Source organism: Tachypleus tridentatus, chromosome 6, assembly GCF_004210375.1.
Source record: "Tachypleus tridentatus isolate NWPU-2018 chromosome 6, ASM421037v1, whole genome shotgun sequence".
NCBI lineage: Eukaryota > Metazoa > Arthropoda > Merostomata > Xiphosura > Limulidae > Tachypleus > Tachypleus tridentatus.
This window is the reverse complement of record NC_134830.1, coordinates 56,552,809-56,577,209: the sequence shown is the minus strand read 5'-3', so window position 1 is coordinate 56,577,209 and position 24,401 is coordinate 56,552,809. Positions and strand designations below refer to the sequence as shown.

General features: G+C 34.1%; 1 protein-coding gene across 1 annotated transcript in view; it reads left to right on the top strand.

Annotated features, from left to right (window-relative positions):
- Positions 1–24,401, top strand: part of LOC143252574 (uncharacterized) — a 61,631-nt gene that overhangs the window by 13,835 nt on the left and 23,395 nt on the right. The window contains exons 5-13 of the mRNA XM_076504914.1: positions 698–820; positions 1,899–2,006; positions 4,018–4,141; positions 5,929–6,095; positions 8,040–8,214; positions 10,445–10,731; positions 11,536–11,684; positions 14,373–18,798; positions 22,432–22,563. Of these exons, the coding sequence (XP_076361029.1) occupies positions 698–820; positions 1,899–2,006; positions 4,018–4,141; positions 5,929–6,095; positions 8,040–8,214; positions 10,445–10,731; positions 11,536–11,684; positions 14,373–18,798; positions 22,432–22,563 (5,691 nt within the window). The remainder of the gene's footprint in view (positions 1–697; positions 821–1,898; positions 2,007–4,017; positions 4,142–5,928; positions 6,096–8,039; positions 8,215–10,444; positions 10,732–11,535; positions 11,685–14,372; positions 18,799–22,431; positions 22,564–24,401) is intronic.

Below are 24,401 nucleotides of genomic sequence, written 5' to 3'. Positions count from 1 at the left end.
CACGGATATCGAAACCAGATTCTTAGAGTTATCAATACAGGCAGGGAGTGATTCCCCTGTTAAGGTGGGCTATACTGACACGCTCGGGGTTGTAGAACTGGGAAGAAGCAAGTCCTGCTGCTAAGTAAATACATTGTTCTCAGTGACTCACATACAACGTTCTTCAGTCTTTTCGTCTTTTTTTTTCTTTAACGTGGTGATATTTAATGCCCTGTAGGAACGGCTCATTTGGACAGGCTAAGCCTTCCCAAGTTCCTTTGTACCAGCGATTCACTAGGGGGGAGTCACCTTGAACTTCTGTTGACTGACGACCCTACCCGTTTCTCATGGACGAGATTCAACATTTATCCCCGAGTACTGTTTTACACAAACAACTTAGTTACTATGATGTGTTTCCCGCTGGGACAGTGATAAGTTTTCGGATTTATAACACTAAAATTAGGGGTTCGATTCCCTTCGGTGGGCTTAGCAGATAGCTCAATGTGGCTTTTCTATAAGAAAACACACACGTTATGATGCATGACACAAATATCACTTTTCAAAGACATTATAAACCGTTTTTTTATGTCGTAAGAAAAAAGCTAATAAACTTTTACACGATGTACTAATTAAAATGACACAAATTTTGTTATAATTAGAAACTTTGTATCAGTGATTACTTTTATTTTAATTTTTTTAATTCCAAAATTTGTTTCAGTTAATCGGACGACATGCAATCAAAGAAGGAAGTTTTTTTGCTCAGATGGATTTTGTATTCCATCTTCTCTGAAGTGTGATGGAAATCGTGACTGTAAAACTGGAGAAGATGAATTGAACTGTTGTAAGTAATATTTTCCCGCTTTTTTCTTAATTTTACAGATTTTATGTTATTATTGTATAATGGATTTGTTACGTTTTAATTTAAATTAGAAATGCCGTACTTCAATATTAAACATGTAATAAACACGAGTTTAAGCCTTTTTTGTTTTCAATGAATGAATCATTGAATTACATATTTTCGTACTTTGCTTGAAAAAAATTTGAAAAAAAAGATTACACTTCCCAGGAGGTTTAAAATAACAAAAAGTTTTGGTAGATTAATAGAAATCTGAAATTTTAAAATACGAATAATTTGTAATTAACAATGAAACAGCAATATGGTTTGAATGAAGTTAAAGGTATTATAATACAAAATTGATTGGCAAAGAAGAAGCAATGCCTAGAACAAACAAGGCAAAAAATCTTATCAAATTGAAATAAGTTTATTGGCGAATTTCAACCATTTTTAACAAGTTCTCCATCAAGGTTGCAGAAGGTATCACTTCTCAAAAAACAACAAAGTGTGTCGTGTAAGTAAACCATGTGTCCTTCTTTACGGTAAAGTAACAATGATACGAAGTTTCGTTTTAGAGAGCAGTTGACAACAATATAAAAATTATTGTCTCTATTTGTAAATAATACAACAATGATGCAATGTCAACCCAAATTTATGTACAGAGATTCATTATGGTATTGCAAAGGTAAATTGTTAACTGCTGTTAGCTGAATCTTATGTTCGGACCAATATTATGCTAATGCGATAGCATACTGCCAACTGTTGTTGGCTAAAACTTACGTATAGAGGTATATTATGCTAATAAAACAGTAAATTCTCAACTGTTATTAACTCAAACATCTATGTAGTTTCTAGCACTTTTTTTTCAGAAATATAAAGTTTGCTGTTTGTAGTTGTCAGTTAAAAATGATATAACGCAAATATTGTAATACATAGTATATAATTAAAAACATGCAAAGAAACTGTTTTTACTTTGGAAGACAGTTATATAACATTTATTTTAAGAGATGTTTAAAAGCCTTATAAAGTGTATAAGTTTATTAGTGAGACAATAATATTATCTCGAACCTCCTTATGTTTCCAGCGTGTTCTAAAAACAAGTACCAATGTACGGATGGTAGGTGTATTTCTGACTTTGCGAGATGTGACAGTCGTAAAGATTGTAATGATGGAAGTGACGAAACTGAGTGTGGTAAGTTGTCGTCGTACACTAATATATTAGTGGTATTTATATCTAGTACGCATGGATTGAAGGATTGGAGTTTAGTGCAATCTGAAAGATTGCTAGAGAGGGCTACATCTTTACTACTCTGTCTTGGATGTTAAAACTACGTACTGATAACTCACAGTTGCATTTACGATTGAGTTAATTGATTCTCAATCTATGGTTCGCGGTGTCATTGCATAATTACGCAAAGAAAGCGGAAACATAATGTAGAGATCCAATTGTGGTCCACCGAAATGAAACAAAAATCAGGTGGTTCCGAAAACAAAAAGTTTTGAAAACAGCTGGTTATTATTTCATTGTATAGGTCATTGATTAGGCGAAAGAGGATGTAATTTTATTCTATAGGTCATTGACTAAATCATACTTGAGGCATTGTGTTTCGTACTAGACTCGTGAACTTAGGAAGGACATTAAACTGTTGGAAAGGGCTCAGAGGACGACTTCTAGGATAATACTTTGGATGAAAAGATTATTACCAAAAGACAGGTTAAGGTCTCTGATATTATTTTCCCTTTGAAATAGACGAGTTAGAGGGGACCTTATTTGAGTGGTTAAGGGTACCAAGAGATTTGAGTGTATTGACCCCTTCTTCGTACTTAATGATGAGAATGGTCGGACTAAAAGACACAAACATAAATTCTGGCAGAAATCATTTTCAATTAAAATATTTTTAGTTTGAAATGTATCACCTTCGAATGCGGGGGCTGTAATTATTCATTTAAGGGAGTTTAAAAGAAGGCTTGACAAATATTTAAGTTATGAGATCTGGTATTGTTGTTTTAAGCTTAATTTAGTGGATGGGACGGCGTAGTAGATTAATAGGTTCCTATTAAATTTTATGTTGTGTTAAAGCTTAACTGAAAACAAACAACACACTATAAAACCATTACGGATATCTCCACAATTCCAAAATATTAAGATAATTATAAAGGGGTTTGTATAGTCATGGTCTGGGGATTTTCAAGGGCCTTGTATAATGGCGGTCTGAGGATATCAAAAGGGACTGATAAGGGTCTAGTACTTACCATCTGAAAATAATATATTATTTTATTTAAATAAATTTATTTATTTATTTATTTATATCTTTATTTAAATAAAGATATTATTAAGCAACTATTAGCAATGATCTGATAATATTAATTGAGGGGACTGCATAGGACTTAATAACTACTATCTAAGATTATTAGGAGGGTTGTTGATGACCTAGTAGCTACAACCTGAGAATATCATAAAGGCTGTTAAGAACCTAATAACTGCGGTCTAAGACTACTATGAGGACTATTAAGGACCTAGTAGCTAAAACCTTAGAATGTTCTGAGCGCTATTCAGGACCTAATAACTACGAGATTAAGACTACTATAAGGGATATTGAGGACCTAGTAGCTACGACCTGAGAACATTATAAGGTTGTTAAATAGGAGCTATGATTAGAGATATTAAGGATCTGATAATTATGACCTGAGAAGATAATAGGACTTATAGGGACCCATTAGTTAAAAATACAGCTAACACGTTAAAACGTTTCTCCGTTACTTCCACAGATATACTGGCAACATGGGTCTGAGCATCTACCTGGGTAAGCCCGATCAGTTATTGTCTCTGATGCTATACGTATTAGCAGCAGTAGAATCTATGTTTTTAAGTGGCGAGCTCGCAAGTTTAAATCAACACAAAGAATTTTAAATCTAAAGGTGTAAATTCGAAAACTGCGCGAGACCAGACAGTTTCGTTCAGGCTACTTTTCAGACAGTTTCGTTCAGTCTACTTTTTCATATTTAGCAGTATAATACAGAATTACATAATACTTCAGATTTATTTTTTGTAACCCGTTATTTTTATTTTCTTTTATTCAGATTTTTTTTTGCCTTTGAATCAATTTCTGAGACTAAGTATTTTACCAAAACCTTTTGTCGTCGCAATATTACACATTTATGGGCATCTCAGTGTAAAGACATGTCGTTGTTTTTATCTTCAGTGAGGGTAGACGTGCATGGAGTCGTTCAAGTTTACAACTCTGTGACACGAGAATGGAACCTTCTTTGTGGACATGAGTGGACTTTGGAAGCTGGAAACGGACTTTGTCAAGAACTAGGATTCGGGTAAAAAGAACACTAGCCTTGAATACTCAAAGCTCTACACATTTCATAAACTAACAGTAATCTGTCAAACGAAACTAGTTTATTTGATTAGATTAAATTATATCTGGTCTCACTGTTAGAAAAAAGTCGTCAGAAAATCTTTAAAGTTTCCTTATTAAAATTTACTCAGATGTTCTTATTTCTTATATAGTAGTTCCCACATTCTTTGTGAAACGTTAGACTGTGGATTCGTTAAAAGTAAAGGTTAAAATGAAAAAAATGGTAACCGTTTTTAGAGCTGTGTAGTTTCCCGATTCCATCTTTACACTGGTCACAAAGCCATACAATGGACCATCTGTAGATGGGTATCCAAACCCGGGTTCTGGCGTTATAAGTCTGCAGACTTACCGCCGTATATTAATTGGAGGGGTGATGCTCAGCATAATGAGAAATTTTGTCTTGACATTCTACAGTATTTAGCATAAATAAATAACAAAAAGTGGATAAAATAACAACTCATGTTGTATTTAAAACACGCCAACTTTCATGAGTGGGATTAGTTGATGTCATTTTTGCGGGGCTCATAAGTTGTAAGGAATTCTGTTTGTGCGTAGTTAATGAAAAGGCTGCACAATTAGCTATCTGCGCTCTGCTTACCACGGGTATCGAAACCAGATTTATAGCTCTGTAAGTCATCAGACATACCGCTGTGTTACTGGTGGCAGGGACCCTGTGATCAGGGAAAGTCATGGAACCACGAGCAATTTGGTGAATAAATAGTTGAAAAAAAAAAAAAGGTTGGAAGGATCTGTATCCAATCAGTGATTCTAAAGTTAATGAAGTGTAATCTTTACAAATCTAACCTTCCCATGAATCTCGCCAACTTCAAGTGTCCTCTGATTTAATTGAAAAATAATTTTCTCTAACTTGTTAATAACGAAACCAAAAGATTTAGTAGCAAGCAGGCCCGGCATGGCAAGGTAGTTAGGACGCTCGACTCGTAATCTGAGGGACACGGGTTCAAATCCCAGTCACACCAAACATGCTCGCTCTTTCAGCCGTGGGGACGTTGTTATATGACGATCAATCCCACAATCCGTTGGCAACAAAGTAACCCAAGAGTTGGTGGTGGATGGTGATGACTAGCTTCTTTCCCTTTAGTTTTACACCATCTAAATTAGGGACGGCTAGCGCAGACAGCCCTCATGTAGCTTTGCCTGAAATAAAAAAAAACAACCAGCCAAACAAAGACGATCAATCCCACAATCCGTTGGCAACAAAGTAGCCCAAGAGTTGGTGGTGGATGGTGATGACTAGCTTCTTTCCCTCTAGTTTTACACCATCTGAATTAGGGACGGCTAGCGCAGACAGCCCTCATGTAGCTTTGCGTGAAATAAAAAAGCAACCAGCCAAACAAAGAAACAGTAGCAAACTGCCAAATAAAGCAACGTTTATAAATTACTTAATTAGCTTTGGAAGTTTGAAATTTTTTTCATTTTGCACTGCCATATCTTCGTGATTAGCAACCCCGGACTATGAATCTGAGGATTTATGGTTCGTGTCCGTTGCCTCAAAAACGCATTACATACTTTAGGGTCGTGAGTGCTATAGGAAAGTGCGGATTAAATCGCCACTATTCGATCAGACATGAGTAGACCAAGAGTTGAGGGTGATGTTCTCTCACTGTCTTCCATCTAGTATGTCAGTTAAAAATTAGCGACATTTATAAGCAGATAGCCCAGCTTTGTACGAATTTCTCGAAGAAAGAATGTCTTGAAAAGTCACAGTTGTTTATGGTATTCTTCTAGTGAGGCCATAGCAACAGAGACGAGGACAGTAGTAACAAACAATACCAGTTGGGCTTCGTACGAACGGTCTTTTACTCCACTGAATCACACTTTCTGGACTTCGGGACTTCAACTCAACTCCAGTTGTGAAGGTGGTCAGGCTGCTGTAGTTGAGTGTCGTCGATTTAGTAAGTTTTACACAAAAATAGAACTTATTTTACTTCGTTCAAGTTAATGTTATGCAGGTTTTGCACCGTTTATTAGATAAATATATACAATCTGTTACGTCTTAAAAGACGGAATATTTATAAAATACGCATAGTTGAGATGGAAAATTGGCCAAGTCAACAGGAACCTATTGTGGTCGATTTTACATCGATTGTAGACAGGTAGTTGTGATAAAGTGTGTTGATTAAATGTCCAATATCAGTAGAAGAAAGTTTAATATATTATCTAACTAGCTGGAGAAACTGTCCTCTGTAAATTCGTGTTGTCTTAGAATACGAAAAGTTGCTTCCCTTATTTGTAGATGTAAGAAATGCAAAAATGTCCATAAAAATTGCAAAACGCATGATGCAAAAGTGAACATTTGGATGCAACTCCCCATAGATCCAGTAAATCTCCATTTTAAATTTGGTGAAGGTTCATTTACAGGGAACGAATTAGTAATAAAAATCAAAAAACACAAGACTGAAAATTTGTATCTATCCCCACATGGACCTAATGAATCATCCACCATACAATTTTGGTGTAGATCCATCCATACCTCGCGAAGTGGTTATATGAATATACAACAAACAACAGGTAGTACTATTATATTTATTTATATTACAATTTGAAGGTAACTTTTGTCACCTTTGTCATTTGGTGAAGGTTCATTTACAGGGGACGAATTAGTAATAAAAATCATAAAACACAAAACTGAAAATTTGTATCTATCCCCACATGGACCTAATGAATCATCCACCATACAATTTTGGTGTAGATCCATCCATACCTCGCGAAGTGGTTATATGGATATACAACAAACAACAGGTAGTACTATTATATTTATATATAATACAATTTGAAGGTAACTTTTGTCACTCTTTTTAACATTCTGACTTTGCTTCTTATCTATTTATTTTTATTTTTCAGTGTTACTTAATTTGTTTCTAAAGAATCACTATGTATACAATACGATAATTTGACTGTTTTTTCCCTGTTTCGATTAATGTTTTCCAAAAAATGCCAACAGGAATATCTTTTTCTCAGTAATAAGTATTTTATACAACTATCCCATCTACATAGGACTTAACTTTCTAATCATTTTACTTTCTTAACCAAATTTGCAGTGGTAGGCACATAATAAATTACATACGTTTTTCTGTAAATGAATCAGATATCATAGAGGTTCGATTTCTATACCATTCTTCTCATCTAATTAATCCTGTGTTTTCATGATAATTAATTTGTTAAATTAATTCTATATTCCTGCTTTAGTTTCTTATATTAATCATTAAGTGGATTTTCTCTATTACTGTTAAATAGGTATTCGATTAGTGATTTTGTTCTTGTTAACTGATAGTTTTTGTTTACAAATGAGCTGCTCTATATTTTATTTTATTTTTCTGATTGTTAATTTACATATGAAGTGCTTTATTACTGTAATGTGGTTCTGGTTTCTGATACGTTAGTTCATAAACTAGGTGTTTATTACTCTAATGTAATCCTTGGTATTGACTGTTTGGTTTATAAACTCGATGTTTATTACTCTGATGTAATCCTTGGTGTTGACTGTTTGGTTTATAAACTCGATGTTTATTACTCTGATGTAATCCTTATTATTGATTGTTTAGTTTATAAACCAGGTGTTTATTACTCTGATGTAATCCTTATTATTGATTGTTTAGTTTATAAACTAGGTGTTTGTTACTCTGATGTAATCCTTATTATTGATTGTTTAGTTTATAAACTAGGTGTTTATTACTCTGATGTAATCCTTATTATTGATTGTTTAGTTTATAATCTATATGTTTCTGATTATTGATTTATTGTTTACAAATGAACCTTTCTATTATTCTGATTCCATCTTGTTTGCTCATTAGTTACCTTAAAAATCTGCAAATATTAATCTGAATTCATTGATTTAGATTGTTCAACCTTTCCTGGTCCCTTGTATCGAACGAAACCTGTTGTTGAAGGACAACTATTCTCTCCTGAACAGTGGCCGTCACTAGCCATGGTGAAGAACGTACACACAAATAAAACTTGTCATGCAGAAATTATATCTCCAAATTGGTTGGTGACATCAGCAAATTGTATTCTGTAAGTTGATTTGATTGTGAGTTAGGTAACGGTAAATAACCGAATTTTTTAGACAATCTTGCTGGCTTGAAAATGTTTGAATGATTTTTAACCTCTCAGCAGATAACCCAATGTGGTTTTGCTATAAGAAAACACATACACAAACACACACTATTTTAACCTATTGGAATGGCCAAGATAAAAAAATGATAACACTATCATGGGATATCTTAAACTAATAGTTTCTAATGTTGTAGAAGTGTAAATTTCTGTAAAAAAATGAAATAAAAAAAATCCAACAAGAATCAATCGTCTAATCTGTTGCATTCATCATAACATAAATCGAATAAAATTTATTCTGTTTATAACTTGATGAAACAAACATTGGACGCCTTATGTTTTGAAATTAAGTATAACTGATATGGTCAATGAATACTGAATTACTACAAAACGTAGTATTAATAGAAGCACATAAATAAAAAAAAATGTATTTTTTTTGACATTTGATTCGAATTAATGTGTTCAACAGAAACAAAATGGAGGACGTTTACATTTTGGGCACAGAAAATATTTTTCCATACGTATATAAGATTATTATAAAAAGCCATTTTAGCTTATAGATATAAAAAATTAAACTACTACTGAAAAAGTAAAAAAAAATAAACGGCAGGATTTTTTTATCAATTATTGTGATTCAAAATCCACAGTTATGAGTGTTAGGACTAATTTTAACGTAAAAACTTACAGTGTTTCGTGAAACATAAACATATCGTAACAATATATTTTACGAAAGAGGAATTGAAATACGGCAGATAAAAGACTGGTTACCAATGTACGAATAATAAGAGAGAAAGACATACAACTGTGAATATTAACAGTAACTTCCGATCCGAGTGACCTGTCCACTTACAGAGTAATAAAAGATCGAGATGGTAATGAACACAGCCAGTCAAATATTCGTTTATTTTGGTATTTACTTATAAAGATTAAAATACATTGTTGTGGTGTCAATGCTTATTCTCTCTCTAAATAAATCAATAAAGCTAACAATGCAAAATAATTATCTTAATTAAAGTATAATAATAAAATTCTAGAAATATTTTTGTATAAATAGTGTCAATACGTGTATGAAAAAAAAGTCGTAGAGTATTATTAATAGACATAATGTGTGGTTTTTGTTTTATATAGTTTATAAGGCATGAAATGAATTTAATTTCATCTTCTGATATTTGTAGGATCATATAGGTTACCCTGACTGACCAATTTGTTTTTGCGCTTATCTTGGTCTATTATTTCACTTAATTATCTATTTTATTATTTTTTTTTAACATTGATCAATTACTTATTTTTAGGGATAATAGTAACAAATTATCTTGTCAGTATTTTCGTTTTTGCATGGCTGGTTCATCCGAAGTAAAGCCATATTTGGCTATTTTTTGTGTCCACAACGGGAAACCGAACCTTGGACTTATTCAGTGTTGTAAGCTTCTAGATGTACTACTGTTTCACTATGGAAGGGTTCAGCATGGCTAGGTGGTTAAGGCACTGTACTTGTAATCCGAGAGTCAAAGGTTCGAATCACCGTCGCACAAAACATGCTAACCATTTCAGCCGTGGGGGGCGTCATAATGTTACGGTTAATCTCACTATTCGTTGGTAAAAGAGTAGCTCAAGAGTTGGCGGTGGGTGATGATTAGCTGCCTTACCTCTAGGCTAGCACTGCGAAATTAAGGACAGTTAGCGCAGATAGCCCTAGTATAACTTTGCGCGAAATTCAAAACAAAACACCAGGGAACATTTCTTGTATGAGCAAAGTCAATATTTGTATTTGTTTTATATTATTTATTATTATTACAAATGTGTAAATACAACCTACTAGCAGACCAAAGTACTCGCAATAATAAAAATGATAATTAGAATGACCAATACGATCCCAAATATATCCGCAAGTGAAATAAAAATTAGTTTCATGGATTATACAAATGTATCAATAATAAAACAAAATGATATACATGAAAACATTTGTGAATGTTCAAAATTCATATACACAGTACTGCATCTCATTATACTCACATATGCTAGTTACCATGTGATCTCATCGTTTAACCTGTCCTCAATTTGTATGGCTTAGATTACAACTACTTTATATGAATTTAATATGTTAGATTTTTAAAAATGTTTCTAACTTTTAATTAAAAGTACATGTCCATACATTTATATGAGCACTGACTGTTACCTGTGATACCTTTAGACAACTATCAGAAAACGACTCTGATTGGTTAGTTTTCACTGACATTTGGAAACTGGCAGAAGATGTGGAAGACCTAAGCGATGCGAGAGAAATTCGGAGGATTATTATTCATCCTCATTCATCCAAGTTCCGTTCAGTGTTTCTTCAAGATTATGATGTGGCCCTAATTCAACTTGCAAAATCACTTCGTTTTGATGAGCACACTAGTGCTATCTGTTTACCGGAGGAAGAAGTTAAACCTGGAATTACCTGCTTTTCAGGAGCATTTGGTAGCAGCGTACCAAGATGTAAGTAAGATGCATGAGTAATTTTTCTTTTCATTGGGTAAAAATAAACTTTGTTCTAATGTGAGAAACCTAGGTGGTTTAATTCAAGTCATGACAAACCTTCTTTTTTTTTAAATTGTGATCTGAATAGAATATAATTTTCGAATCTAGTTGCGATCACGTCACAACATTTTCAGTTTTATATAAATTGCTGTTCATATTATCGCATATCATAAGTACTCGGCCGTTGTTATTATATTTAACTTATTAATTAGAATTATCTTCTACGTGATATAAAATATCTTCGGTTGGGAAATTGGTGAAAATAAGCAGAGTTCTAAACTCTCAAAATGAAATGTTTATCTCACAAACTTGAAATACGAGTCATCTTTGATAAAATAAAACGTCAAATGTTTCTTAGTGACCCTCATTTATAAAACTGAACATAACAATCCGAAAATGATTAAAGTTTTTTTGAAAAATTAATATGACTCTCCCCGTATTTTGATCACAATGTCAATGTGCACATATATATTTAATAAATAAAAACCTTATAATCCGAGTGGTTTCGAAAGGTGGGCCTTTCTTCTTTAGGAGCAAACTGCTTCTATCGAGACTTCTTGAATTCACTTGTCTTTTTTTTTTTGTAAGATGCACTCGAAAACATGCCTTCAGAACATATGAGCATCAAAACAAACGCTTTCAGTTATAAAATTATATTTATTTATAATAATGTGCCACAATTATTCAGGACTCCACTACGGTGATAAATTAATCATATTGAATAATTAGAATTATGACTTAGTTCCTTTGGTTTTTCTGCAGCTCCGTCTCCTGTCCACACCAGCGACACCTATATTGCTTTAATGGTTCTCGATAGAGATGAGTGTAATAAAAAAGAACATTATGGAGGAATTGTGAACTCTAGAATGTTGTGTACGAAGAATATTGACTCATCAAGAAGTTTATGTGATGTAAGTTCAAACACTAATAAGTGTTTTCTATTGTACGTATGTGGTTACTTGACCTTTGAATTCCTCTCAAACATTTTGTCAAATTTATTTGAGATTTTCAATGTATATTTTGACTTCCTACATGTAAACGAGAAAGAGTCAAGAAGAAAGTCCAAAAGAGGCAAGTCCAAAAACTGGAAGTCTGGAGATTTTGAGAGCTTTCACTCATTCTCTTCACTAAATTAATTTACTTGAAAATTTGTATTAACAATAAATTTATATTTTTATAGATTTTTTAAATGTAAACTTTTATATGGGATAGGAGAAGGGGTTCGATAGACTTATGTGAAAATTATATAGCTCTCATTCATAACAAGTACGCACAGCTTGATCTTAAGCATTTTCATATGACGTAGCCAACCGAGCAATCTGAGAGTTTAATGGGATCTATATCAGCCAAAATAAAACACGGAAACAGTCGTTCAAAGTAGCACGTGCACATTGTTGTTTGTTAGTTTGTGTGGTTGTTGTTTCCCATTACCTAGTTACGAATACTAATATAGTTTACTACCTAGTTACGAATACTAATATAGTTTACTACCTAGTTATGAATACTGGTACAGTTTACTAGCTAGTTACAAATATTAATCTAGTTTACTAGCTTGTTATAAATACAAATATAGGTTAGTAGCTAGTTATAAATATTAATCTAGTTTACTAGCTACTTATAAACATTCGTCTAGTTTACTAGTTAGTTATAAATATTATCTATTTTACTAGCTAGTTATAAATATTAATCTATTTTACTAGCTAGTTATAAATATTAATTTATGCGCAAAGTTTACTATACATTATTGAATACTTTGTGTATTAAGGGAAGATATCTTCCTTAAGGCTGTTTTATGAAACTTCTAGATACTTAGGTCAAAGTGAATTCGTAAGTTAAAACGAAAAGAAAGTTGTTGATGTTATTCTAGGCCGTTAATGTAGGGCTAAAATCAAATTTCGTTCCAAAATTCCAGGTAGTGACTGTGTATTCTTAAGGTAGATTATTTAACTTAATCCACAATATTGTTTATTACTGTGAGAGTTAGCACGAGGAATAGTTGTCTGCATTACATGGTCACAAACTACTCTTAATGAATTACATAACAAGAACAAAATCTAAACACTATTGTCCCTTTGCAAGTTTATCTATAAGTCAGTGTGTAAATCATAGTACTATGATGTAATTATAAATTACGTAACAACTAAACAGCTACAATAATAATAAACATTTTAATAATGAGCAATAGTCAATCTACGAAAAGTTTCTGTGACGCATCTCACCTGGGTCGTCACTTGTTACCCTTACTTCTAGTGTTGTTTTCTGCTCTCTATGGTGTGATAACAAAAACATGGCGTATCTTTTACAATATTGTTTATAGAAAGTGAGAACACAAGTTTTAAGGTGATGAATTTAGGGTCGGAACAAAATTCATCATAAATATTTTTGTTTTGTTTAAAATTTAATTAACCTTTTTGTATGATTAATTTGTTTCTTTGAAGTCAAACACAAAGCAACAAAATGGGTTATCCATGCTCTGCCCTCTGACCTGGTGGTTAGGGCGTTTGATTTGCAAGGACATCGAACATGCTCGACCTTTTAGCTGTGGGGGCGCTATAACGTTACAATCAATCCCACTATTTATCGGTGGAAGAGTAGTCCAAGAGTTGACGTTGGGCAGTGTTGACTAGCTGTCTTCCCTCTAATTCATAATTGTTATATTGGGGACGGCTAGCGCAGATAGCCCTCGTGTATTTTTGCGTGAAGTTCAAACCAAACCAATTATTATTAAAAAAACAGTCTTACAAATTTCACATAAAAATTAACTCAATAAACCTTTACAATTTTATATTTTTTGTTAGTAGACGTCATACATTTACGGGCAAAGTATTAACTGCGTTCATAGTAAATTAGATAACTCTTACCATGGAAATGTATTAATAATTACGTTAGAAATACGAGAGAGATAGAGAATTCCAGTTGAATAACACTACTAAAGTTAACACGTGTGTTACTTTATCTAAACTCTATGACAACAGCAAGAGTAGTGTTGAGCATTAGTTAATCTTCTGGGCCCCCCGCTAGTACAGCGGTATGTCTCCGGATTTACAACGCTAAAATCAGGGGTTCGATTCCCCTCGGTGGGCTGAGCAGATAGCCCGATGTGGCTTTGCTATAAGAAAAACACAAACACTAATCTTCTGGTTAAGTTTAGGCCTGCGAAACCAAGCACGGCCCAATGGTTAGAGTGAAGGATTGTGGATCCATGGTTTACATTCCATTATTGCAAAAAAATATAAACATATCTCACTCAACACTGGGATCATGGACGCGCTATAAGAGCTAAAACCAAATTCCAATATTCAGTTAGAGTAAATCACGAGCTGGTTGTGAGTGGTGTTAACTAACTGCCTTCTATCTAGTCTATCACTTGAAACTTAAGGGCGACTAATGCAGACTACTCTCTAGGCCCGAAATTCAACCTAAACCAGGCCTGGAATGCACTTTTTGTTTAGTTTGGACCAACTTCCAGTTCGTTATGTTTCACTCATTATAGAAAAGTGCGTTACAAGCTAATTACTTTTCATGACATGGCGTCATAATTAGCTATGGCCGTTTGTGGTAGCTGTCATTTAAATTAATTATTAAATTTTATCTTACAGAATGACGAAGGAGCTCCTTTGATGTGTCTGTCGACCAAAGGTATTTGGCATTTTGGAGGTGTTTTGACATACCAAAGATGGTGCAACATCTACAAAGAACATCCTGTCATCTTTGCTAACATATTTGCAATGAAAGAGTTCATCGAGAAATTCGTCGGTTATAAAAATTATTGGGTTAGTTACGATCCTGATATATATAGGTTTCTTACACCAAAATATTTTCCAATCACAACAACGATTAAATCATCACTAACACAAATCCGTCCAGAGCCAGAGGATGGAGTTCTAGAAGACAATGGAAGTAAAACGATTTCGATGCTATCTACAAACACGATGACTGGAAATCTTAGTTTGGGAACATCAAAAATAGAGGAATTCAAAACGGTTGCTGATGGCTTGGGGTTGAATCTTAATGACTCGGATATATTTCCAGAAACCAACGGAAGCAAAGAAAAAATGGATAATCACGCAGTTGTAAAAGACGTGTTAAATCGTGTGAGCGAAAACGCTTTTGATTACGCTAGTCTTGAAAATGAACGTAATAAGACAACAAAAACTAAGAGTTTTTTAAACTTGAACCTGCTTAAAGAAACAGAAGACAATCAGAGCATAATTGCGACGTTGTCTCCATCATTACCAACTTATTCTAACTCTACTGTAATAAGTCGACCATTGACCTCGCTTGAAAATATTCCAAGAGCAACAAATATAACAGGATCCGAAAAAGTAGAAAACGATACACTGTTGGACGTCAACGAACTACAGAACTTCACAATGAATCAAATAAAAGCCAATTCATTTATTTCCACAATTAGGAAGTATCATTCACTGGAAAAATTAGAAAACCAAACTTTGTTGGCCAGTATTGAACAAAATAGCAGTGTCGAACAATTGGAAAACCACACTTTACTGACCACTGTTGGACAAAATAACAACGTGGAACAAGTAGGAAATCGTACGTTGCTGGCTACTGTTGAACAAAATAACAACGTGAAACAAACGGAAGATCACACGTTACTGGCCACTATTGGACAAAATAAGAATATGGAAGAAGCAGATCACACGTTACTGGCCACTTTGGAACAAAATAACAACGTGGAACAAATAGGAAACCAAACTTTGTTGACTACTATTGGACAAAACAATAATGAATTAAAGGAATATGAAAACCTCACTTTATTGTTTGATGACGAAGAAAATAATATTTCGTATCAGATGGAAGACCCCACTTTAGCGGCCAATGTTGAGCAGAACCATGATCTACAAAGAAATGAAACGTTGCTCGCTGACAACCAAACTAATACGGAACAAACAAAAAAACACTCGTTGTTAACAGTTAGTCAGCACAATGTTAGTCTGGAGCAAATAGAAAACTCAATATTCATGAATGCTATTGAGCAAAATAACATAGTGGAGCATATTGAGAATGAAACTGCAACGCCTACTGTTAATGAAAATGATACCATGGAACAATTAGAAAACCATACAGTGTTGAACGTTGTGGAGACAGATGCAACAGTGAAGCAAGTTGAGACCCATACAATGCTGCCCACTGTTGGGCAAAATGACACAGTGAAACAAGAAGAAAATTATATGTTGTTAATTTTAACACAACAGAATAATATTGTTGTGCAATCTGAAAACTACGCTTTGTTGCCCACTGTTGGGCAAAATGATAGTGTGGAGCAAGAAGAAAATTATATGCCATTAACTACAACAGAACAGAATAATACTGTTGTGCAATCTGAAAACCACACTTTGTTGAATGCTGCTGAGCAAAACGATTTTGTGATGCGAGTAGAAAACCATACATTGTTGACTGCCTTCCAGAAGAATGATACACTGACGCCAGTTGAAAATCAAACGTTGTTAAATGTCGTTGAACAAAATAATACTGTGGAAAATATAGAAACTTATATACCTCTGTCGGTTACAGGGGAAAATTACACGTTGAAGCAAATAGAAAATCACACATTACTGACTTCTGTTGGACAAAATGGTTTCATGGAATATGCCACAAACCACACATTTTTTACCACTGTTGAACAAAATGATAGTATGGTGCGGTCTGCAAACCGTATTCTGTTGACCACTGTTGAACCAAATGATTATTTGAATGAATTAGGAAACCACACATTTTTGGCCGTCGTTGAAGATCATACAGTACAGAGTATTATCAAGCCAGATGTTTCCTTAGAACAAGTGAGAAACAATTCACTGTTGAATATTTCCGTGGAACAAAAGCCAAACCATGCAGTGGTTGACATAGTTGGAATAAAGAATACCAGTTTAGATGAAGTAAAAGAACTGTCATTGTGGAACAAAACAAAAAACACAACTAAAAGCAGCAGTTTCTTTGAAGATATCAAATCGTGGAATTCCCAGTCTTCCTTAGAAAAGAATAGTCATGGTTACTTAAATATCTTCGAAAATAGTACTTGGTTCTCAGTTAATGATAGTGTTATAGAAAATACAGCAGAGCGAGAAAAACAGATCGATGAAGAATTTTACAATGCTACAACCATGTTGAAAACCACTGTTGTGGTATCAAACCATGACAATACTCGAGAAGTTGTTACAGATGCAATTTCTGTCAACCATGTTAAGAATACAAAGTCACAGATTAAGCAGGCTGAGAATAAAAAATCGCAGACTGAGCAACATGAGAATATAGAATTACAGTTTGAGAATAAAGAATCACAGATTGAGCAACCTGAGAATATAGAATCACAGACTAAGCAGCCTGAAATTATAGAATCACAGATTGAGAATAAAGAATCACAGGTTGAGAATTTAGAATCACAGACTGAGCACTCTGGGAATATAAAATCACAAATTGAACAGATTGAGAATAAAGAATCGCAGATTGAGCAATCTGAGAACACAGAATCACATATTTTTAAAAATGGCAATCCGTTTACAACACCCATTTATGTGAATGAAGTAATCTTGAAAGATACCGCCTCAGACAAACGACTGATATTTCCAAACAGAAATATTTTGAAAACTACTAGTCCAGCTACATCTCTGTCGTCTTCCAATAACAATGGTTTTGAAGTTGTTAATACAGCTGCATCATCAACATTAAATCTTCATTCTTCAACTAATGAAATAAAAAATGATCATAAATCTCTACCTTTAACCATCACGCCATTTAATGAAACATTTAATAATGCACCTGATGAGCTTATAAATAAGCTTGGATCCCTTCATGTTTCAATTACAAATAATTCAGAAGTTAATAAAGGAAAGAACTTGTTACTTGCTGATGACCCAGGACAACTATTTTCAGAACGAACAAGCCAACTTAATTCTTCTAGAGGGAGTTCTTCCTGGGTATCAATTGGAACATATCCAAAGTCTGATGTATATCTAACCACCACTCACTCTATATTAGCCAATACTGTTTATGAAGTATCCATTTCAGAACATGAAGTGGTTACATCTAGCGTATTGGAAATGGACAAAGGTACTGCTACTGATGTTGTTAAACCAGTGTTTATTAGAGACCAATTCGAGAAAATAGAAGCCACAAACAAAAATAACCAATCTAAAGGCAATCCTAAGCATGCTGAAACTATGTCCTATGTAAACAACATCACAACAACAACTGTGGAACCTATTTCATCGTTTCATGAATTGGATTTCGTTATCCAGAAGAATTTGGAAGATTCCGACTTTGACACATCAATTCCCTTTATGGAAAATTCTAAAGTGACAACAATAGATGGTTCTTCTCAAAGTCTAAACACTGGTCCAGATATAGTACCATATAAAGTAACAGTGCTAAAGACAAGTTCCCACAATGAGACTGAAGAGCAGACAGAACAACAGGAGTATGAATATCAAATGAATGCTCCCTTAACAATAAGCCACAAGGTGAAACCAGTAGATGATTTAAGGGTTTTTGTAGAGTTACAAGCTCAGGAACAACTTGCAAACAGAGACTCGAAAAACTTAGAACATTTAGTTACTACTACGCTTATTCCAAAGATTGATGAGCATCCAGATTTAACTATTATGAAGGTTACCCATCCAGATGTAACTGGTGTGGAATTCAGTGAAGTGAATACATTAAACATCTCAGCTACGTCTATAAATAAAAAAAATACAGAATTCACTAACAGCTCAACCACAGAAAAAACTCCAACAAAGCCTAAGACTAATTCTACATCTACACTTGATTCTGTCATCGCACAACAAGAAATAAGGAAAAGTTTTTCCATTCCAAAATCAGGCTTAAGAAAGTCCGAATCAATAATATCAGACAAAAATCAAAGCGATATCATAGCACTGTCTAAGTTCTTTCCAGCGGTTAGTGATATTAAAATGTTAGCAGCCAGATATTTTAACACAGAAGATACAACCTTTCGCAAGAAACCAGACGAAAATTCTGTGACCAAAAACATTCAACTTTGTAAACCAGGTACGTTTGTTTGTTTTGAATTTCGGACAAAGCTACTCGAGGGCTATCTGTGCTAGCTGTCCCTAATTTAGCAGTGTAAGACTAGAGGGAAGGCAGCTAGTCATCATCACCCACCGCCAACTCTTGGGCTACTCTTTTACCAATGAATAGTGGGACTAAACGTCACATTATAACGCCCCCACGGCTGAAAAAGCGAGCATGTTTGGCGCGACGGGGTTGCGAACCCGCGACCCTCAGATTGCGAGTCGCACGCCTTAACCACACACACATACGTACGACACACAAGTTTTCTTTGGTTGACGTTTAACTAATATAATATGCCAGATTATCCTCGATAAAAAATAACCTGTAGGTTGGATAATAACATCCAACAGATGAGATTTCGTATCTTTAAACATGAGTTTTGTTAGAGGAATGCTTCTTTAGAAATGTTAAGAAGTAATCATTAGCTTCACGGACCTGATGAATAGATCACATCTCTTTGTCCAGATAATATTATTTGAATATTAACCTACTTTATTCTGCTAATTATTAATTTAATTAATTAGTAATTTCCTGCTTATTTAAGTATTAATGAAGAGGTTCAAGTCGTTGGTTCATATTATGAATGTGTCACGTACATGTTTTTTACAAAAACAAAAAAATCATATCTTCGGTTAGAGCAGAGCTCACCGTGCTCGAGGTGTGTGTTCGTTTGCTTTGAATTTCACGCAAAGCTACACGAGGGATATCTGCGCTAGCTGTCCCTAAGATATCAGTGTAAGACTAGTGGGAAGGCAGCTAGTCGTCACCTCCCACCGCCAACTCTTGGGCTACTCTTTTACGAACGAATAGTGGGGTTGATTGACACATTATAACGCCTCTAAGGTTGAAAGGGTGAGCATGTTTGGTGTGACGGGAATGCGAACCCGCGACCCTCAGATTACAAGTCGAGTGCCTTAACTATCTGGCCATTACAGACCTGCTCGAGGTGTCGCAACATCTTTTTTAACTTCATTAAATAATTAAAACGTGATTCTTTGTGTAGGAAAATGTTTCGTTTTTTAACATCTGTGATCGTTATTTCCTCATTTAAAATTTTGGTATTTCTTGTTCGGCTTGTATGGGAGTTTTATCGTCATCTTAGAACATTGTTATTTCCTCGTTTTAGATTTGGATATTTCTTGGTCGGCTTTTATGTGAGTTTTATCGTCATCTTAGAACATTGTTACTTTCTCGTTTTAGATTTAGATGTTTTTTGTTCGGCTTTTATGTGAGTTTTATCGTCATCTTAGAACATTGTTACTTTCTCGTTTTAGATTTAGATGTTTTTTGTTCGGCTTTTATGTGAGTTTTATCGTCATCTTAGAACATTGTTACTTTCTCGTTTTAGATTTGATATTTCTTGTTCGGCTTGTATGTGAGTTTTATCGTCATCTTAGAACATTGTTACTTTCTCGTTTTAGATTTAGATGTTTTTGTTCGGCTTGTATGGGAGTTTTATCGTCATCTTAGAACATTGTTATTTCCTCGTTTTAGATTTGGATATTTCTTGGTCGGCTTTTATGTGAGTTTTATCGTCATCTTAGAACATTGTTACTTTCTCGTTTTAGATTTAGATGTTTTTTGTTCGGCTTGTATGGGAGTTTTATCGTCATCTTAGAACATTGTTATTTCCTCGTTTTAGATTTGGATATTTCTTGGTCGGCTTTTATGTGAGTTTTATCGTCATCTTAGAACATTGTTACTTTCTCGTTTTAGATTTAGATGTTTTTTGTTCGGCTTGTATGGGAGTTTTATCGTCATCTTAGAACATTGTTATTTCCTCGTTTTAGATTTGATATTTCTTGGTCGGCTTTTATGTGAGTTTTATCGTCATCTTAGAACATTGTTACTTTCTCGTTTTAGATTTAGATGTTTTTGTTCGGCTTGTATGGGAGTTTTATCGTCATCTTAGAACATTGTTATTTCCTCGTTTTAGATTTGGATATTTCTTGGTCGGCTTTTATGTGAGTTTTATCGTCATCTTAGAACATTGTTACTTTCTCGTTTTAGATTTAGATGTTTTTTGTTCGGCTTGTATGGGAGTTTTATCGTCATCTTAGAACATTGTTATTTCCTCGTTTTAGATTTGGATATTTCTTGGTCGGCTTTTATGTGAGTTTTATCGTCATCTTAGAACATTGTTACTTTCTCGTTTTAGATTTAGATGTTTTTGTTCGGCTTGTATGGGAGTTTTATCGTCATCTTAGAACATTGTTATTTCCTCGTTTTAGATTTGGATATTTCTTGGTCGGCTTTTATGTGAGTTTTATTCTCATCTTAGAACATTGTTACTTTCTCGTTTTAGATTTAGATGTTTTTGTTCGGCTTTTATGTGAGTTTTATCGTCATCTTAGAACATTGTTACTTTCTCATTTTAGATTTGGATATTTCTTGTTCGGCTTGTATGTGAGTTTTATCGTCATCTTAGAACATTGTTACTTTCTCGTTTTAGATTTGGATATTTCTTGGTCGGCTTTTATGTGAGTTTTATCGTCATCTTAGAACATTGTTACTTTCTCGTTTTAGATTTAGATGTTTTTTGTTCGGCTTGTATGGGAGTTTTATCGTCATCTTAGAACATTGTTATTTCCTCGTTTTAGATTTGGATATTTCTTGGTCGGCTTTTATGTGAGTTTTATCGTCATCTTAGAACATTGTTACTTTCTCGTTTTAGATTTAGATGTTTTTGTTCGGCTTTTATGTGAGTTTTATCGTCATCTTAGAACATTGTTACTTTCTCGTTTTAGATTTGGATATTTCTTGTTCGGCTTGTATGTGAGTTTTATCGTCATCTTAGAACATTGTTACTTTCTCGTTTTAGATATAGATGTTTTTTGTTCGGCTTTTATGTGAGTTTTATCGTCATCTTAGAACATTGTTACTTTCTCGTTTTAGATTTAGATGTTTTTTGTTCGGCTTGTATGTGAGTTTTATCGTCATCTTAGAACATTGTTATTTCCTCGTTTTAGATTTGGATATTTCTTGGTCGGCTTTTATGTGAGTTTTATCGTCATCTTAGAACATTGTTACTTTCTCGTTTTAGACTTGGATATTTCTTGTTCGGCTTGTATGGGAGTTTTATCGTCATCTTAGAACATTGTTACTTTCTCGTTTTAGATTTAGATGTTTTTTGTTCGGCTTGTATGGGAGTTTTATCGTCATCTTAGAACATTGTTATTTCCTCGTTTTAGATTTGGATATTTCTTGGTCGGCTTTTATGTGAGTTTTATCGTCATCTTAGAACATTGTTACTTTCTCGTTTTAGATTTGGATATTTCTTGTTCGGCTTGTATGGGAGTTTTATCGTCATGTTAGACCATTGTTACTTTCTCGTTTTAGATTTTGGTATTTCTTGTTAAACGTTGACGTGGATTATTTGTTATATTTTAAGTCATAGCTATGTTTCATTTTTAAGACCCTGCGCTGATACAAGTAACAGTATTTTATATTGTGTATAACTGCTGATAAATCTATTTGAAATGGTACGGTAATAGTGAGAATACACATGTACTAAGCCTTACAGTTTCTATAGGCAACACTATTAGTAAGCTCTCTTTGAACTTCTAGTGTATAAAATCAACTAAAAAGGATTCATTCCCCACATTTTAGGGGAGTTTCTGTGTGGTAATGTGAGCTCCTCACCCCATGCTTGTATCCTGATGAGTCAACGATGTGATTCCGTTATCGACTGTGATGACAGAAGCGATGAAGAGGACTGTGGTGAGATTACCACAAAAGCAGGTAACGACAGATTGATAAATGATTTTTAGTTAAAGCGGTGTGTATCTAGACAAGCAGTCTTTTTTTTTGCTTATAAAATATATTGTAAAGTAAAAGTTCCATGTTCTACCTATGACCTGACAGAATTAAGTTAAATATTTATAATATTAATACAGCTGCTGACGTCTGGAAAGTTTTCAGGTATTTTGAAAATGTTTGCTTCAAGGACTTTTGTCAAATACATTTATTCACCCCGGTCGAATATGTTTACCTCTGAACACAATACGTCCGTAGTACTATCGATACCTTAATTTTATAACTTTTTAAAGGTTCCTGAGTTGAATAAAATGTTGGATTTCATATCGGGTGTCAAATATTTTGTTTGAAAAAAATTGGTCATCGATAAAACAGCACTGATACAACATTGTTGTGCAAGTTACTTTACATTTAAACTATTTCAAATACAGTTTTACCCCAGAAAAATAAAGTTTGATAATTTCTAAACGTGTATAATAAAGCGCTTAAACAACGTGAATGTAAAACCAGTTTTTACTGAAAGAGAAGTATCAGGTAACACAACACTATCAAAAGACACAGTAACAGGTGGGCCCGGCATGGCCAAGTGTGTTAAGGCGTTCGACTCGTAATCCGATGGTCGCGGGTTCAAACATGCTCGCCCTTTCAGCGGTGGGGCGTTATAATGTTCGGTCAATCCAACTATTAGTTGGTGTTGTTCTTGAACTGAAGGAATTAACATTGTATTGTTTCAGGATCGGTTTAGTGGTTAAGCAGAAAGCTACACAACAGGCTATATATGACCTGTTTATCAAAGGTATCGAAACCTGAATTTTAAAGTTATGCATGGGCTATCTATTCCCTGCCTATCAAGGATATCGAAACCCGAATGTTTTTAAAGCTATGCAAAAGACTATCTATGACCTGACTATCAAATGTATCGAAACCTGAAATTTAAAGCCATACAATAGGCTATCTACTGCCCTGCCTCTCAGAGGTATTGAATCCTGAATTTTAAGGTTACGCAATAGGCTATGTATTCTTTGCTTATCAAGAATATCGAAACCCGAATTTTAAAGCCATACAATGGGCCATCTGTGTCTTCCCTGTCAAGGGTATCGAAACCTGAATTTTAAAGCCATACAACGGACCATCTATGCCCTACCTATCAAGGGTATCGAAACCCGAATTTTAGCATTTTACTGGGAAGCTGTTTCAGAAGAAGTGAAGAATATTAAAACAATCAACAAATAAATAACATTTATTACCACTAGCGATTAACTTATTTTCTTCATACCAACACGGTACTTGAAATACTAGAAATGAACCTCCCTTTTCTTTTATGTGGAATTTTTAATTGTATTACGCATGCGTAGCTCCACTCCACCTAGTGGAACATATACATACTATAATTTGAACAATAAATTTCCCATGAGTCACCCTTAACGAAATGTTCGATAAATTACTTCGCTGCTTTCTAATTATTCTAGAAATATGAAGAAACGAATTAGTTCAAAACTTTATCTTTGTGAATTGAAATTGTTCCATTTTGTAAATTCTCGATCCTTTTTTTTATACACTTGTTTGCTTGTTGTTGAATTTTCGCGAAAAGCTATTCGAGAAGTATTCCCGCTAGCCTCCCTAATTTAAGAATGATAGGTTAGAGAAAAGATAACTAGTCAACACCAATCACCACCAACTAATCCTTGGGCTACTTTTTACCAACGAAACGTGGGATTGTACGTAACATTATACCTTCCCCACAGCTGAAAAGTCGAGCGAGTTCGGTGACGGGTTTCGAACTCGCAACTCGTAGATTTCATATTGAACGCTCTACTCAACAG